Source organism: Loxodonta africana, chromosome 9 (assembly GCF_030014295.1).
Source record: "Loxodonta africana isolate mLoxAfr1 chromosome 9, mLoxAfr1.hap2, whole genome shotgun sequence".
NCBI classification, from domain to species: domain Eukaryota; kingdom Metazoa; phylum Chordata; class Mammalia; order Proboscidea; family Elephantidae; genus Loxodonta; species Loxodonta africana.
Window position 1 is genome coordinate 47,519,127 of NC_087350.1, and position 13,851 is coordinate 47,532,977.

Here is a 13,851-nt window from a genome sequence, read left to right on the forward strand (position 1 = left end):
GCAGAATCGTGGGGTTTACGGGCACATTTAAAATTTTGATTTACATCATCAGTTTGCTTTCGCCAGAGGTTGTGCCAGTGCACATACCCACCAACAGCTTTTGAGAGGACCTTTGAAACAACTTTTACTGCAGAACCTCTGACTTGCTGCACTGTCCCCACACTCAAAAGATGAGGAAGATACAGCCTCAAGAAGTAAGGACCTCATCTGATGTCACGGGTGCCAGAGCTGGACGAGATCAGGCCTCCTGGTGTCCTGGCTGCTGTTGTTAAGTGCTACCTTCCTAAGGTAGACTCACTCTCCTGGTGGTTTCATTCTCCTGCTCAAACACCTTCTATGGCTCCCTAGTGCCTATGAGACAAACTGCAAATTCAACCCACCCTACTCTCTGGTGCCACTGCCTTCAAGAACATGGTATGGTCTAGTGGTCAAGAGAGTCTTGGAGCTGGAGGGTCCTGAGCTCTCGTCCCCCTGCCCAGCTACATTTATTAAGCAACTACTACTATGTACAAGTCTTTATGCAAAATGCTGACTAAGCATTGGGGAGATGTATGCACCACTTTCTACCTGGGAACCTCAGGCAAGCTGTTGTACATGTCTGAACCTCTCTTTCCCCTGTGTGTTTAAGGGTTCACAGACGTGGCGTGAGTCCAGAGCTGTGCCTAGCACCTGGTGCATAGTGAGTGCTCAGTTAATGGGAGTGCTTCTTTTCATTAGGATTAGTCAGTCCCCCATCTGGGCACCTGAGTTCTGAACATCCCATCCTAGCCTCACTCACTGGAACTTCCCAACAGACCAGAGCTCCTGAGGACAGGGCTGATTTTTATAATCTCTTTGAGTTCCCAGTCACCAACCAGCTGGGGGTTGGGTATGGTGGTGGGCTTTGGGGCCCTGAGGGTCCTGAAATTTTAGCTTCAGAGGGGCTTCTGGGGGCCTCTCCCAACATAGGAGGGGGAGTCTCAGGCAGGTCTCAGCCCCGGATCTAAGGAGGAGTTGGGGGGACTGGTCTGGCGTTTAAAGCCGCAGTATCCATTTTTGTCTGTCCCGGGGCTCTGAGTCCCTGCCCTTGGCACATCCCAGCTGAGGCCCGGGGGAGGGTTTTGGCCTCTCCCTGTCACCAACTCCCTGTGGAATCTAGTGCCAAAAGTCTCTCCTCTCTGGACCTCAGTGTCCCCAGCTTACGAACGGGAAGATTGGCCTTGTCCTCTTGGAGTGGTGGGGTGATGTGGCATCAGAGAAGGTAATAGATGGAAAATTCTTGGCGAGCTGTAAAGTGTGCTGCGTGTGTGCAGGCACAGCCACCAGTGGGTGCACAGTTGGAGTGCCAGCCTTGCTCTGACCTCCCATCAGGACTCCACTCAGGTCCAGATCCCTCCCATCCCAACCGGCTCTCCCTCCCTCTCTCCCTCCCTCCCTCTCTCCCTGCCATCTCGGAGCGCTGGCTCCCAGCATGCTGCGCGCTGACAGCCTTATAAATAGTCGCCTTTGCAGGCGGCCAGCGGAGGACGGGCCCGGGCACACACTGGCCCCTGGCGCCCACCTGCACCCCTCCCCCAGGTCAGTGTGTGCCTGTGTACGTGTCTGTGTGTGCGTGTGTGTGCCTATTCGGGAAGTGGGGGAGCCGTACCTGGGAGCGGGGAAGGAGAGGGTGTGTTTGTGTGTGTTAGGATATCCGTGGGTTTTGTGTATGTCTGTACTTGTATCCATGGTTGTGATCTGTTCATCTTCACGTGTCTGTATTCCCAAGGCTCTGGGTATTTGTGCCACACCGTGTGCCTTTGTGGATCTGTGTGTGTGTGTGTGCGCGCGTGCGTGCCTTTGTGAATCTGTGTGTGTGTGTGGTGGCAGCACCTCCCAGCCTCCTAGACAGTTACTCCTTTGTCCTGACCAGCACTCCTGGGGCTCTGGGTCCCTGCCCCTGGCACATCCCAGCTGGGGCCTAGGGAGGGGCTGTGACCTGGCTCCCTGCTCCAAAGGACCTGGGCAGGGGCAGTCTATATGTCTGGAGGGGCTGTTCTGCCATGTAACTTTGAGGCTGGGGTGACAGGAAGACCCTCGGATGTTGGACCTTTTGCCCCAGCCTCCTGGAAAGGTGGGAGCCCTGGGGTCAGCACTGTTCAGCTATCCACCCAGGAGTCTTTAGCAGGACAGGGTCTGGGGGTGCAGGCCCAGAGAGGGAATGCCAGCTTCTCAAGGTCACTCAGCTGAGTGATGGAGCTGGGGTTTGAGCCCTAGTCTGTCACCAACCATTGGGCAGCCTGGCCTTGGGTCAGGAGCTGGGACACTGGGCTTTGCCCTGGCGTTGACTTGTAACTGGGATTAAGCTACTGCTCCCCTGAGCCTCAGCTCCCCAGACCCCTCCACAGACCACCCAGTCATACTAGGAGTTGCTAGGGCCTGACCTGTAAGCCTTATAAGGCCTGGGTGCTGAGTCTGTAACCAAACCCTACCCTGGGCTCCTGGCCTCTGTGAGGCCTCCTTACCACCCAAGTTATTTTGGACGAAGAAAGTGGCAGGTGCCAGGAGGATGGAGGGGCTTAGGTTACTGGAAGGGGGAAAGGTGAGGCAGGGTTCGGGCCACTCCCCAAGGCACCACTGCAGGCAGTCCCTGGCCTCCTCCCTGGCCAGCTGCCAAGGGGTGCTTGGCAACTTCTACCCCTCCTTAACCACACTCAGCAGGAAAACAGCTATGATTCATGCCCCATGAGCAACAGGGACAGTCAGCAGAGCTGCTTAAGGTCCTACTAGGTGCCAGGCTCTGGAGTGGTGGAAAATGCAGACCAGAGTCCAACCCCAGCCAGGCTCTTGAGGGAGTGTCTCCTCCTCTCTGAGCCCCAATTCCCTCTCTGTAGACTCCCCAGGCCACAGCCCTCCCAAGCCTGCTCTGAGGATGGAAGGAAGTCTCTTAGCTCTGTGCTCAGCCCATGCCAGGCCCAGTCTGGTGCAGGACACAGGCCTGCACAGTCGGAGAAGTTTAATATAGTGTTTGATTCTGGGGGAAGTTCAGAGAAGGTACCTACCAATGTAGGAGTGGTGGGAAGCCAGGAAGGCTTCCCAAAGGAGCTGACACCTGAGCTGAGTCTTAAACAATAGCTAGTTCAGGAAAAGCATCCAGGCACTGGGTACAACATCAAAAAAAGCCTGAATGTGGGACATCATAATGGTAGGTGAGGGAGCACCAAGCAGTTCAAGTGCAGCTGATAAAGAGAGGGTGGCAGGGGCCAGAACACAGGCCCTGTCAGCTATGCCAAGAGGTCCACGCTTTACCTTGAAAGGGTTTTAAACAGGTAAGTAGTGTAGTTTGAGGAGCCTTGATTGCACAGTGGGGTCCTGGTGGCACAGCGGTTAAGCATTTGTGCGCTAAACAAAAGGTTGGCAGTTCAAATCCACCAGCCGCTCCTTGGAAATCCTATGGGGCAGTTCTACTCTGTCCTGTAGGGTCTTTTTTAAAAAAATGCTTAATTTTTTTTGTCGAACTTGCGATGAAGGTTTACAGAACAAACTAGTTTCTCATCAGACAGTACACACATTGTTGTATGACATTGGTTAACAACCCCACAACACGTCAGCATTCTCCCTTCTCAACCCTGGGTTCCTTATTACCAGCTTTCCTGTTCCCTCCTACCTTCCAGTCCCTGCCCCAGGGCTGGTGTGCCCCTTTTTTCTTGTTTTGTTCTATGGGCCCGTTCAATCTTTTGCTGAAGGGTGAGCCTCAGGAGTGGCCTCATTACTGAGCTGAAAGGGTGTCCGGGGATCATACTCTCAGGGTTTCTCCAGTCTCTGTCAGGCCAGCAAGTCTGGTCTTTCTTTTTGAGTTAGAATTTTGTTCTACTGTCCTGTAGGGTCTTTATGAGTCTGAATCGACTCAATGGCAATGGGTTTGGTTTGGTGAATGTGTTTTGATGCTTGTCACAGAAAATCCTACAGATTGCCTATGGAGGCGGGGAGACCCATGTGGAGGCTGGGGCAGTGGCCTGGGCCCCCTGCTTGGAACGAGGAAGTGGGAAGGGGAGATGTAGACAGATTGGAGAGGTGTTTAGGAGGTAGAGGGTCTGGACTTGGGTATGCAGAGCTCCGGCTATGGGGGAGATACTCAGAGTCTGAGGGGTCTGAAGGCCTCCTGGGGCCTGTCCAAGGGCCATGGACATATGGGACTGGGGAGTGAGGCCTGGGCTGACTGAAGCCAAGAATGAGAGAATGGTGTAGAGGCCTGGGTTGGAAGTCCCTGGCAGGAGGAACGCTGGCCGAGGGTCAAGGGTCCAGGCAAGAGTGGTTGTGATGGTCACTGATCCCCTTGGGCAGGGCTTGTGAGTGGGGAGTGAAGAAGTAGAGGCCAAAGGTGTGTGGATGGCAATTCCGAAGACTGACAACAGGAAGAGCCCTTGCTGGAAGGAGCTGTGGCAGCACAGGGTGGGACTGCAAGAATGATTGGTATTTATTTATAGCAGGGGGGGAGGGCCATGGAGGAAGGTCCTTAAGGGGGTGAGAGGGGCAGGGGTCATGCAGGGTGGAAGCTGGGTCCACTGCCCTGAAAACTGTGAGTGGCTCCCACAGATAACTCCCCTGGGGCCTCTGTGTCTCTTACAGCATCCTTGTCCAAACCCCATTCCAGATGGGGATACCAAAGCCCGGAGAGACAAGGGAGGTGGCGCAGTGAGGTGACTAGGGAGGTGAAGAGTGGGCCCTGGGGAGCGTTGTCAAGGTGTTCGAAGATGCTGGGCCATGCCCTGTTTTCTGGTTGTTGTGCGGAGAACAGCTCAGTCTTTGTTTGCTGTTGTTGCTGTTTACCCCCCTCAGGGTTGCCTGGCCCTTTTTGGCCCTCCAGTGGGAATAGGTGTGGATGGGAGGGGATTGCTGCCATCTTGTGACAGGTGAGGAAACTGAGGCACAGAGAGGAAAGGTGGCTTTTTCCAAAGTCACTCAGCCTCTTGGACCTTCCTTAGTCCCCAGCAGCCCCTCTGCCCTCAGAGTATGTGATGGGGCCTGGCCCACATCCTGCTGTCTTGGGCATGGCTTGGCAGAAGCAGAGGTGGGAGGGGAGCAGAATCCCCCTCACTTATCCCACCTGTGTCCTTGTCTTACAGAGTGCTGAATCAGCTCCCTGGACCTTGGCAGAATGGCAGGTATGGAGGCTTATGGCCTGGGCCTCAGTGTGCCCATCTGTACAGGGGGCGTGCTGTTGGTGAGGCATTCTGGGAGGAGTTGGAGGAAACTCTGGTCGGCCTGGGATGAGGTGCCCTGTCTGGAGTCTCCAGCATCCTCCTGAGGCCTCTCACAGGATTTGGCATCTCCAAGATTAATTTTAGAATCGATGAGACCTCCCTGAGCCTCCTGAGGGCCCCACAGCTCACTTCCTAAACTGGTATTTATAGAGCTCAGATTTCCTGCCTCTTTCTGGGGAGGGTGGGCACTGGGGAGAGATGGCCTGCCCTGGGGAGAGACCACAGATATGCAAAATGCAGAGCCTAATGAGCACTAGGCAAGTTCCTGCCCCCTCTGAGACTCAGTTTCCCTTTTGTCAAATGGGGTGGGCCTTGAGGATGCCTTGGGCCCTCCTAACTCCTATGGGGTGGGACCTGGAGGGAGACATGGGTGGGCAGAGAGCCCAGACTGGGCCTGTCCCCGGCCACTGGCAGCACAGCCATCCTATCCCTGGCACTGTGCCTTGGTTGGGCAGCTCTTAAAGGAGCTCTGTGGGCCCTGGCTGCTGCTGTGCCTGAAGCCAGTGGTCACCTCTCCACCCTTGGGGCTCCAGACATCATCCTCAGATTCATGCCTTTCACACAGAACTGTGACAGTTCCCTTAAGGCCCAGGACTCGGGGCCCCCAGCCTTGTGGCCAGGAAGGCTACTGGGAGCTGCCAAGCCCACCCCCTCCCTGAAGCACAGGCTGAGAGCCAGAGGGGGGCAGAGAGCTTCATTCCTAAGCTCATATAGTGAGGTGGGATCTAGCCTGTCCCCTATTTCCTTGGGCTTCAAAAATCTTGGGTAGAAGGCCCAGGGAGAGGGGCCTGGGTTCTAGTTCCGATTCTGCAGCCCCCTTGAGCAGGCCCTGCCTCTCCAGGCCTCAGCTTCCCTCTGTCAAGTGGAGCTGAGGTCTTGGTGAGTCCTAAGGACCAGCGAGGCAGAAGGATGGAAAGTAAGCTCGTCTCCTTCTCCCTCCTTCTCTGGGCAAGTATTCCCCATGCCCACCGCAGCCCTCCTCCCCGGCAACCGTCGCCACGGCAACATGTGTTGTGGTTGCCAATTTAACGTTAGTGCCGGCCTTGGGAGGCTGGTGATGGGCAGGGCCAGGGCCTGGGAGGGGAAGCGTTGGGGACATAGAAGAACGGGACCATGGGGGCCTGCTGCTCAGCGCTAGGTGACCTCCGCAGTGAGAAAGACAACAAGGCCAGAGGTGACCTTACCCTGCAGTCCAGCCACCCACAGAGAGGGGCCACGAGGGCTGGCCCCCAGGCCTTTGCCTATGCCAGATCCTCTGCCCGGAATGCCCTCTCCTCCCTGACCTCTGCCAGCCTCTGGGCTTTCCTCGCCCCATCACTGCTCACTCTGGGCTGTGACTTGTCTGCCTCCCCATCAGGAGCCTGAGCTGTGTCTATCCCTAGTGCCACGCACCAGCCCAGGTCTGGTACTCATGAGATGCCTCTGGCTCTGTGTCAAGCAAGTGACTGAACTGTCTTCCCTTTTCTCTTCCACAGAGAAGCTGAAGACAACCAAGATCATCTTTGTGGTGGGTGAGTCGAAGGCAGGTCATGAGGCAGGGCAGTGCTGCAGGAGGGGTCTTCACAGGCACTGGTGGGAGACTGGCCTGGGGCTGCACCCTAGGCGCTCCCTGGCTGGGTGACTCGGGCAGACTCTGCCCCTTCCAGGGCTCCATTTCTCAGCGCTGAATGGCTGGGTGCTTTCAGGTGGACCTGGCTCAGGGAAGGGTACTCAGTGTGAGAAGATTGTCCAGAAGTATGGCTACACCCACCTCTCCACCGGGGACCTCCTGCGGGCTGAGGTCAGTTCAGGCTCGGCCAGGGGCAAGATGCTGTCAGAAATCATGGAGAAGGGGCAGCTGGTGCCATTGGTGAGTGGGCCCTGGTGGGCTGGGGGTAGGGAGTAAGGGTGGCCTGAGTGGACATGAGCCGACAAAGCCCATGGCACACTGGCAGGGCTGACCACAACCTTCCCTGTTCTGAGCCCTCCTTTGTTCCCCATTATCCCTGGCAGAAAGTTCTTTCCAGAGGCTTCCGAGGCCCTGTAGGACACTGCCCTACTGACCTGCAGCCTCGTGCTGCTGACTTTCCCTTCACTCTTCACCCTGGCTTTTCTGTTCCTCGCACTCACAAAACTCCTTTCTACTTCAGCTTTCAGATCGCCTTGGCTCCTCAAATTTGGGCCAAAAGCCCTACCCCGCCCCCATTTTATATTCCAGTAGCCCCTTTCTTTGCCCATCCAGCTTATGTCATATTTGGAAATTGACAAATCTACCGTATAATTGTCTGACCCCTCATCAGACTGTGAGCTTCCTGAGGGCAGAGAAGGTCTGTTTTGTTCACAACTATGTTCTCTGGGCCCAGGACAGGACCTGGTTGGGGTTGGGGGTAGGTCAGTAAATATTGTTGAATGAATATAAATGAATGACCCAATCAATCAGTCAGCAATCAGTCAGTCAGTGACAGGCTTCCTGGAGAGAGAGGCCTGTTTGAGATATATGTGTTAGAGGGTGAGGGCTGCCAGGTAAGAGGACCAGCCCAAGCAAAGGCCCAGAGGAGGGATGGGGAAGACAGGCTCAAGGCCCCTTCCCTTTTGCTGCAACCCCAGGAGACAGTGTTGGACATGCTCCGAGATGCCATGGTGGCCAAAGTAGATACTTCAAAAGGCTTCCTGATTGACGGCTACCCACGGGAGGTGCAGCAGGGAGAAGAGTTTGAGCGGCGGGTAAGGCATGAACCTGGGTCAGCCTTTGAGGAGCTGTGACGCAGGGCAGCCAGATGGAGGCTGCCGTGGTGGCCAGACAGAGTTGTGGGAGTGCTGAGCAGAGAGATTGATTCCTTGGGGGTGGGTGGATTGTGTGTGGGTAAGGAGGGGAAACCAGGGAAGACTTACTGGAAGAGAGGCATAGAAGGGGAAGCACCAGTCTGGGGAGTTCACAGAAGTGGGCCTGTTACCTGGGGCCAGTCATTCCACATCTATGAGCCTGTTTCCCCATCTGCAAAATGAGGAGAGACAAGTTACAATTGCCTTGAGGGGCAGTTGTAGGGATTAGAGAGATGAACCCTTCAAAAGTGGGGTTTGGCACCTTGTGAACACACAGGTGGAGGGTCAGGGAACATCATGGACAGGGCTGGAAATGTATGGGGCCATTGTGGACAGAACAGAAGTCGTGGGTTGGGGCACTCAGGGGTGACGTGGGAGAGGGAGGTTCAGGCCTGGCTGGAGGCCTTAAGTACCAGAGAAGGGAGTCTGGTCTCCTTCCAGGGGCCACAGAAGCCTGGCAGAAAAGAGCAAGCCTTGAGGATGATGGCTCTGAGCTTCCTAGAATGGGCACCCCCCAGGAAAACCTTCCACAGAAGAGGTGCCTTGCACGGGCACACACATGTACATAGGCACATGCCCCGAATACGTGCACACATGCACGTGCACATAGGCACACATAGTGCACACAGAGCTCACACACATGCATACAGGAATACATCCACATTCACACGTGCATCCACACAGGGACATACATACATACACACATGTGTGGGCAGCCACACATATGCGTTCCCACATGCATACTCATACTTCTGGTGTCACAAGGTTCCAGGGGGAGACAGACAGGGCTGCAAGGGCCTAAGAGGGAGAGGTCCGCAAGCATAGGCGAGGGGCTCAGGGAGGGCTTCCTGGAAGAAGGACCAGAAAGGACCTTCACAGGAAGGATCGGGCATCCAGGGGGCTAGCAGAAGGGCCAGATGCTTCCTGCACCCTGTGCCCTCTCTACTCCCCATCTCTGTGAGGCTGGGGCTGTCTTTGGACTGCCATAGCTTCGAGCCTCATTCATTGGCAGAAGGCTGTATTTCTTGACCTCTAAGTGGCTGCATGACCTCAAAAAAGTGTCTACTCTGCTCTAGGCTTCGGTTTCCCTATCTGTGCAATGGGGGTTGGCTGGGCTTTCCTCAGGTCAGGAAGCCATGGTCCCACTGTCAGGGGCCAGGCAGCCTCGAGGGACGTATTGTCCTGACCCACACGCACTGGCTGTGTGACATCACCTCTGAGCCTCAGAGCTGCATCTGAAAAACGAGATTAACGAAAGTCCCCATCCCTCCTGGGCTGTTGTGGGTACTACTGAAGGTGGTGGGCTCAGCGTAGGTACCAGCCCGACTATGGTCTCCAGGGACCTGGGCAGCCGTTGTTCTTGGCTGTGGACACCAGGGGGCGCCAAGGTCTCACTGACGGGGGAAGGGCCTGCCTGGAAGTTGAGGCTCGCTGGCCTGGATAAAGGGCCCAGAACTTTCCTGGGGGTGGGCAGTGGCCGGCATCAACTCCCCAGGCTTGATGTCCATTACCCTGACACCCCTTAGCCAGAACCTCAGGTCAGTATTCCCAGCCCAGAGGCTCAGCTGGATCTCAGAGATTCCCTACCTCTGCTTGGGGCTGAGATGTTAGCTGTCCTTGGTGTATAAAGAGCCTACTGTGCCTGGGCCCTGGGGACTCAGATGAATTAGAGACTGTGAGTCTGTGCCCTGGGGGAGCTCAGCAGCTGATGGAGGGTGATGAGGTGCGTGGCTTGGGGCTTAGGTCAGGCTGCTGGGTCCAGGCCTAGCTCTGCCACTCACCTCATCTGTAAGATGGAAGCACCTGAATCCTAACTACCCAGGAGACAGGAATGGGAATTAGGCACTTTTTACAACCCAGGAGCAGAGGCTCAGCGAAGGCAAGTGGCTTATCCAAGGTCGCACAGCTGGTGAGAGGCAGAGGTGAGACCAGATGGAGTTCAGGCCAGCCTGACGCCAGAGGCCAGGCTTCTACTTGCCAAGCCCCTGCCAGGGCAAAGCCCCTGCCAGGGCAAAGCCCCTGCCAAGCCCCCAGAGCTTGGATGTGAGGTCTGGGGCAGCAGCTCATGGGGAGCAATGGAGACAGTTGGCGAGGGGTGGGAGAGCCTGACCCCAAACCTGAGACTGTGCAGCCATGGGTGGCTCTGCTCACCCTTGCCAGCCGCCCCTCTCCTAGCTCTGGTGGAAGTTCTAGAACCCTTCCTCAAACAGGGTGTTGCCTGGCTCAGGCTGGTCCAGGACTGGGGATCTGGTGGTGACCGAGAGGCAGGGCCCCTGCTCTCGGGGACTCATGGTCAGGCAGAGGAAAGGGGCTGCCCTTTCTGGCTTCCGCATAGAGGCCAGCTCGGGCAGGGGCCTGTGGAGGGGTGCTTATTTTTCCTTGCCCTTCTAAGTCCTCCCCAGGGATGACACGTTATTCCCATGACAGTGCCATTGCTCAGGAACCCTCAGAACTCTGCAGCCCCCTACCCCTTCATTCTCCCTCCTTCCTTCGTCAAGTCACTATCCAGCACCGTGGGGTACAAGACAGATGCCTCCCTGCCTTCAGGGAACCCCAGCCTGTCTGGGGAGAGGGGCATGAAATAACCAGAGGCCTTCATGAGACATGCTCAAGGGAGAAGTAAAGAGGCTGGAAGAACATATTGTGGGGGGAGGGTGGCATCTGGGAAGACTACCCCGCAGAAGTGAGATTTGAGCTTAATGAAGGAGAGTGGTTGGTATTGAGGTGAAGGTGGGGTTCTTGGTGGGTGGAACAGCCCGAGTAAAGCCCTGGCATGGGAAGGAGGTTGCTGAGAGCCTAGAACAGACAGAAAGTCAGCATGGCTGAAGCAAGGAGAGCAATGGAGCAAGTGGCATGAGATGAGGAGGGCGGGGCTTGACCGTGCAGGCCCTGCTCAATGGAAGGCGTTTGGATTTTCTCGTGCGGGCACTGTGGTGCCATGGCAGAGGTTTGAGCAGGGGAGTGGCAGGGCAGCTTGGTTTTAGGACAGCCCCTCAGGTTGCCTTGGAGAGGGGATTAACGGTCTGAGTGGGCCTCAAATGGGGTCTCATTAGTGGGAAATGGGGAGGAGGTGGCCCCAAGGGCAGGAATTGAGCCCTTGTGACTGTGCCCCACCTGCAGATTGGACAGCCCACGCTGCTGCTGTATGTGGATGCAGGCCCCGAGACCATGACCCAGCGGCTTCTGAAGCGTGGAGAGACCAGCGGGCGTGTGGATGACAATGAGGAGACCATCAAGAAGCGGCTGGAGACCTACTATAAGGCCACAGAACCTGTCATTGCCTTCTATGAGAAACGTGGCATAGTGCGTAAGGTGCGCCCACCCGTGGGTCTGATGGGAGCCCCCAAACCTGGGTTCTCACCTGGCTCAGCCTCAACTTGTTGTGTGGCCTTGGACCAACCATCTTCTCTGGACCTCGGATTCCCCACTGGTTCAATGAGGTGCTGCTGTCTACTCTGGCTGGGCTCTGGGCACCAGGCCTGGTCTCTGCAGGGAGGTCCGCTGGCCTCTCCTCCTGCCTCCGTGGGGCCCACCCAGCCCTCCCCAGCACGGGGCTGTAGGAAGCCCCCCTAGGCATCTTGTCCCTCATGGCCCCCATCTCCCCACAGGTCAATGCTGAAGGCTCCGTGGACAGTGTCTTCTCCCAGGTCTGTACCTATCTGGATGCCCTGAAGTAGCAAAGCCTGGAGCTTCTTCCTCAGCTCACAGTCCTGCCCCATCCCTGTCCTGACTCCAGGCCGTCCTGGCCCAAGCCCAGTGCCTCCACCCTACCCGGCTGGAGCACAGACAGAGGAAGCTACTTTATCCTGTTTTCATGGACAGCCAAGCACTAAAGGAATTTCCAAGGACTTTGGTTTTACTCCTTTTTCTTTGCTTCCAATCTGAGTTGATGCTCATGGTTTACCTGCCCCCTCCTATGCCCCCAGCCCCTCACCCTCCCATTTCTCCTAGAGCCCCTCTGCCTACCTTCGATAGTGGCCCCTTTCCTAGCTGCAGTGGAAGCCCCGAGGCCCTTCCTTAAGCAGGGCATGCCCCGCCCATGCTGTGCTAGGCCTGGGATCTGGCGGCGACTGAGAGGCTGGTCCTTGCTCTGGGAGATCTCGTGGTCAGGCACAGCTGGGCCCCAGCCTGGGTTCTGTGGCCATGCTTTGTGGCCTTGGCCCTGAACCCTCATCTCCCTGAGCCTGTTTTCTCATCCTTTGTTCCGGAGGAGTTACTCTGTACCTAACCCCACCGGGGCCTGGGCCATGGTGAGGTGGATGGAGTCCTTTTCTCCTGCCCTTGGGGCTTCCTGGGCCGAGCAGGCTGTGAATTGGTGTCCAGTTACCCTTGGTACAAGATACTCCAAGGGTCTGGAAAAGGTCTTGGTGATTGAATGAGGGGGCCATGGTCAGGGGTGGCCTCCCTGAGGAGGTGAGACCTGAAGGAATCCCACTGCATGACCCTGTACAGGTCACAACCTGCCCTCTCTGAGCCAATTTCCAAATCTGTAAAATGGGCTCACTGACCCTCCCCATCAGCTCCTCAGGGTTAAGACAAGAACACCCTGAGCAAGGGGTGTGGGTTGTCAGTTCTCACACTCTGTGGGAGTTGGAGACCACTGTGCAGGGCTGGAGATGTCTTGGGGTGTCCCAGAATCTCCCCAGGGAGAATGACCTTCCTTTTCCGTTCTTTTTCACTCTTTGAAGTCATTGTGGAGGAGGCTCAATGTGGTGCTCATCTATCCTTAATGCCCCTTCAGCCCTTGCTGGGCTCCCTTTAAAGCCAAGTGAGCTGGCCCCAGCTTTGCCTTCAGCAGCCCCACCCCAGCTAGAATGAAATCCCGCCTTTTGAGGTTGATTGTGCTCATTTTATGTCCTCTTTTTTTTTTTTTTTTCTGTTTATGGCAAGTGGGGCTGGTTTTCCATTTACATTAGTGATTTAAAGTTTCCTTTTAAATAAATCTATTTGTTATACGGGGTGAGTTTATTGGAAGAAGAACATGGAATCAATAAATGATAGTCCAGGGAAGATAGGAGAAGGCAGTCCTTATTGTGGGGGTGGGGGTGGGGAGTGGCCACAGCGAGGTCCTCCCTGACCCACCAGACCATGGGAGCCTTCCTGCCCGGGAGGAGTGTGGGGTGAAGGTCTCAGCCACCTGCTCTGCAGCGAGTTCCTCCGCTCCTCCTGTCAGCCTGGGGCAGGTGGGGAAGAACCAGCTCAGGGACCGCAACTCACTGTGTGACCTCCGTTAAGTTGCCTCCTACCTCTGGGTCTTGATGTTGTTGAACTGGGAAAAACACACATGCACACACACATATACACACACTTCACACACACACCCCAAACACACACACCCCATACCACGCATACACACCATCACATACACGTGTACCATACCATATACACATTGTCATACACACACACCTCCTATCTCAGGGTTGTCTGAGGATGCATGAGGATTAGTGTGAAAATACGTCAAAGGTTACAAAGACAGAAATCCACCTGGCAAAATTATCATTTTTTTTTTTTATTATAGCTTTACTCATTCAGGCATGTTCAGTTTCTGAAAAACCTAAGCTGACCCAAACTATTCACAGGATGACTTTCTTTATTCACTTAAAAATACATTTTGCCAAACACACACATATATATAATAAATGCATACACACACACATATCCTTTTTGCTGAAAATTGAAAAACACAAAACATTTAATAGGTCTAGTGAACTGCCACCCCATCCTTGCCACCATAAACCTTCCTTCGAAAATTCCTTCTGTGCACATTTGTCCATTCGGCAAACATGTCCTGAGTACCTACTGTGTGCCAGGCCCTTGTGGTGAGACA

The 13,851-nt window shown here is 55.4% G+C and overlaps 1 protein-coding gene across 4 annotated transcripts; it reads left to right on the forward strand.

Moving 5' to 3' along the window:
* The first annotated feature begins 1,436 nt into the window (after positions 1-1,436).
* On the forward strand, positions 1,437-12,938 carry AK1 (adenylate kinase 1). 4 transcript variants are annotated; one of them, XM_010587608.3, is made up of 8 exons: positions 1,457-1,557; positions 4,303-4,431; positions 5,085-5,123; positions 6,698-6,733; positions 6,908-7,071; positions 7,809-7,925; positions 11,145-11,336; positions 11,633-12,937. In XM_010587608.3, exons 3-8 carry the CDS (start codon positions 5,117-5,119, stop codon positions 11,699-11,701), a joined length of 585 nt encoding a protein of 194 aa, XP_010585910.1. In that variant the 5' UTR covers positions 1,457-1,557; positions 4,303-4,431; positions 5,085-5,116; the 3' UTR covers positions 11,702-12,937. The 4 variants fall into 4 exon arrangements, with proteins under 4 accessions (XP_023400667.1, XP_010585910.1, XP_023400668.1 ...); XM_023544900.2 differs by having other exon boundaries at positions 4,303-4,410; XM_023544899.2 differs by lacking the exon at positions 4,303-4,431 and having other exon boundaries at positions 1,437-1,557; positions 11,633-12,936.
* The last annotated feature ends 913 nt before the right edge of the window (positions 12,939-13,851 follow it).

Excerpts from the sequence above, each read along its gene's own strand:
- AK1 (XM_023544901.2), top strand. The coding sequence starts at position 6,336 with ATGGGGGCCTGCTGCTCAGCGCTAGGTGACCTCCGCAGTGAGAAAGAC. Across the intron at positions 6,397-6,697 it reads GAAAGACAACAAGGCCAGAG|AGAAGCTGAAGACAACCAAG; the intron begins GTGACCTTACCC and ends TCTCTTCCACAG. Across the intron at positions 7,926-11,144 it reads GAGAAGAGTTTGAGCGGCGG|ATTGGACAGCCCACGCTGCT; the intron begins GTAAGGCATGAA and ends CCCCACCTGCAG.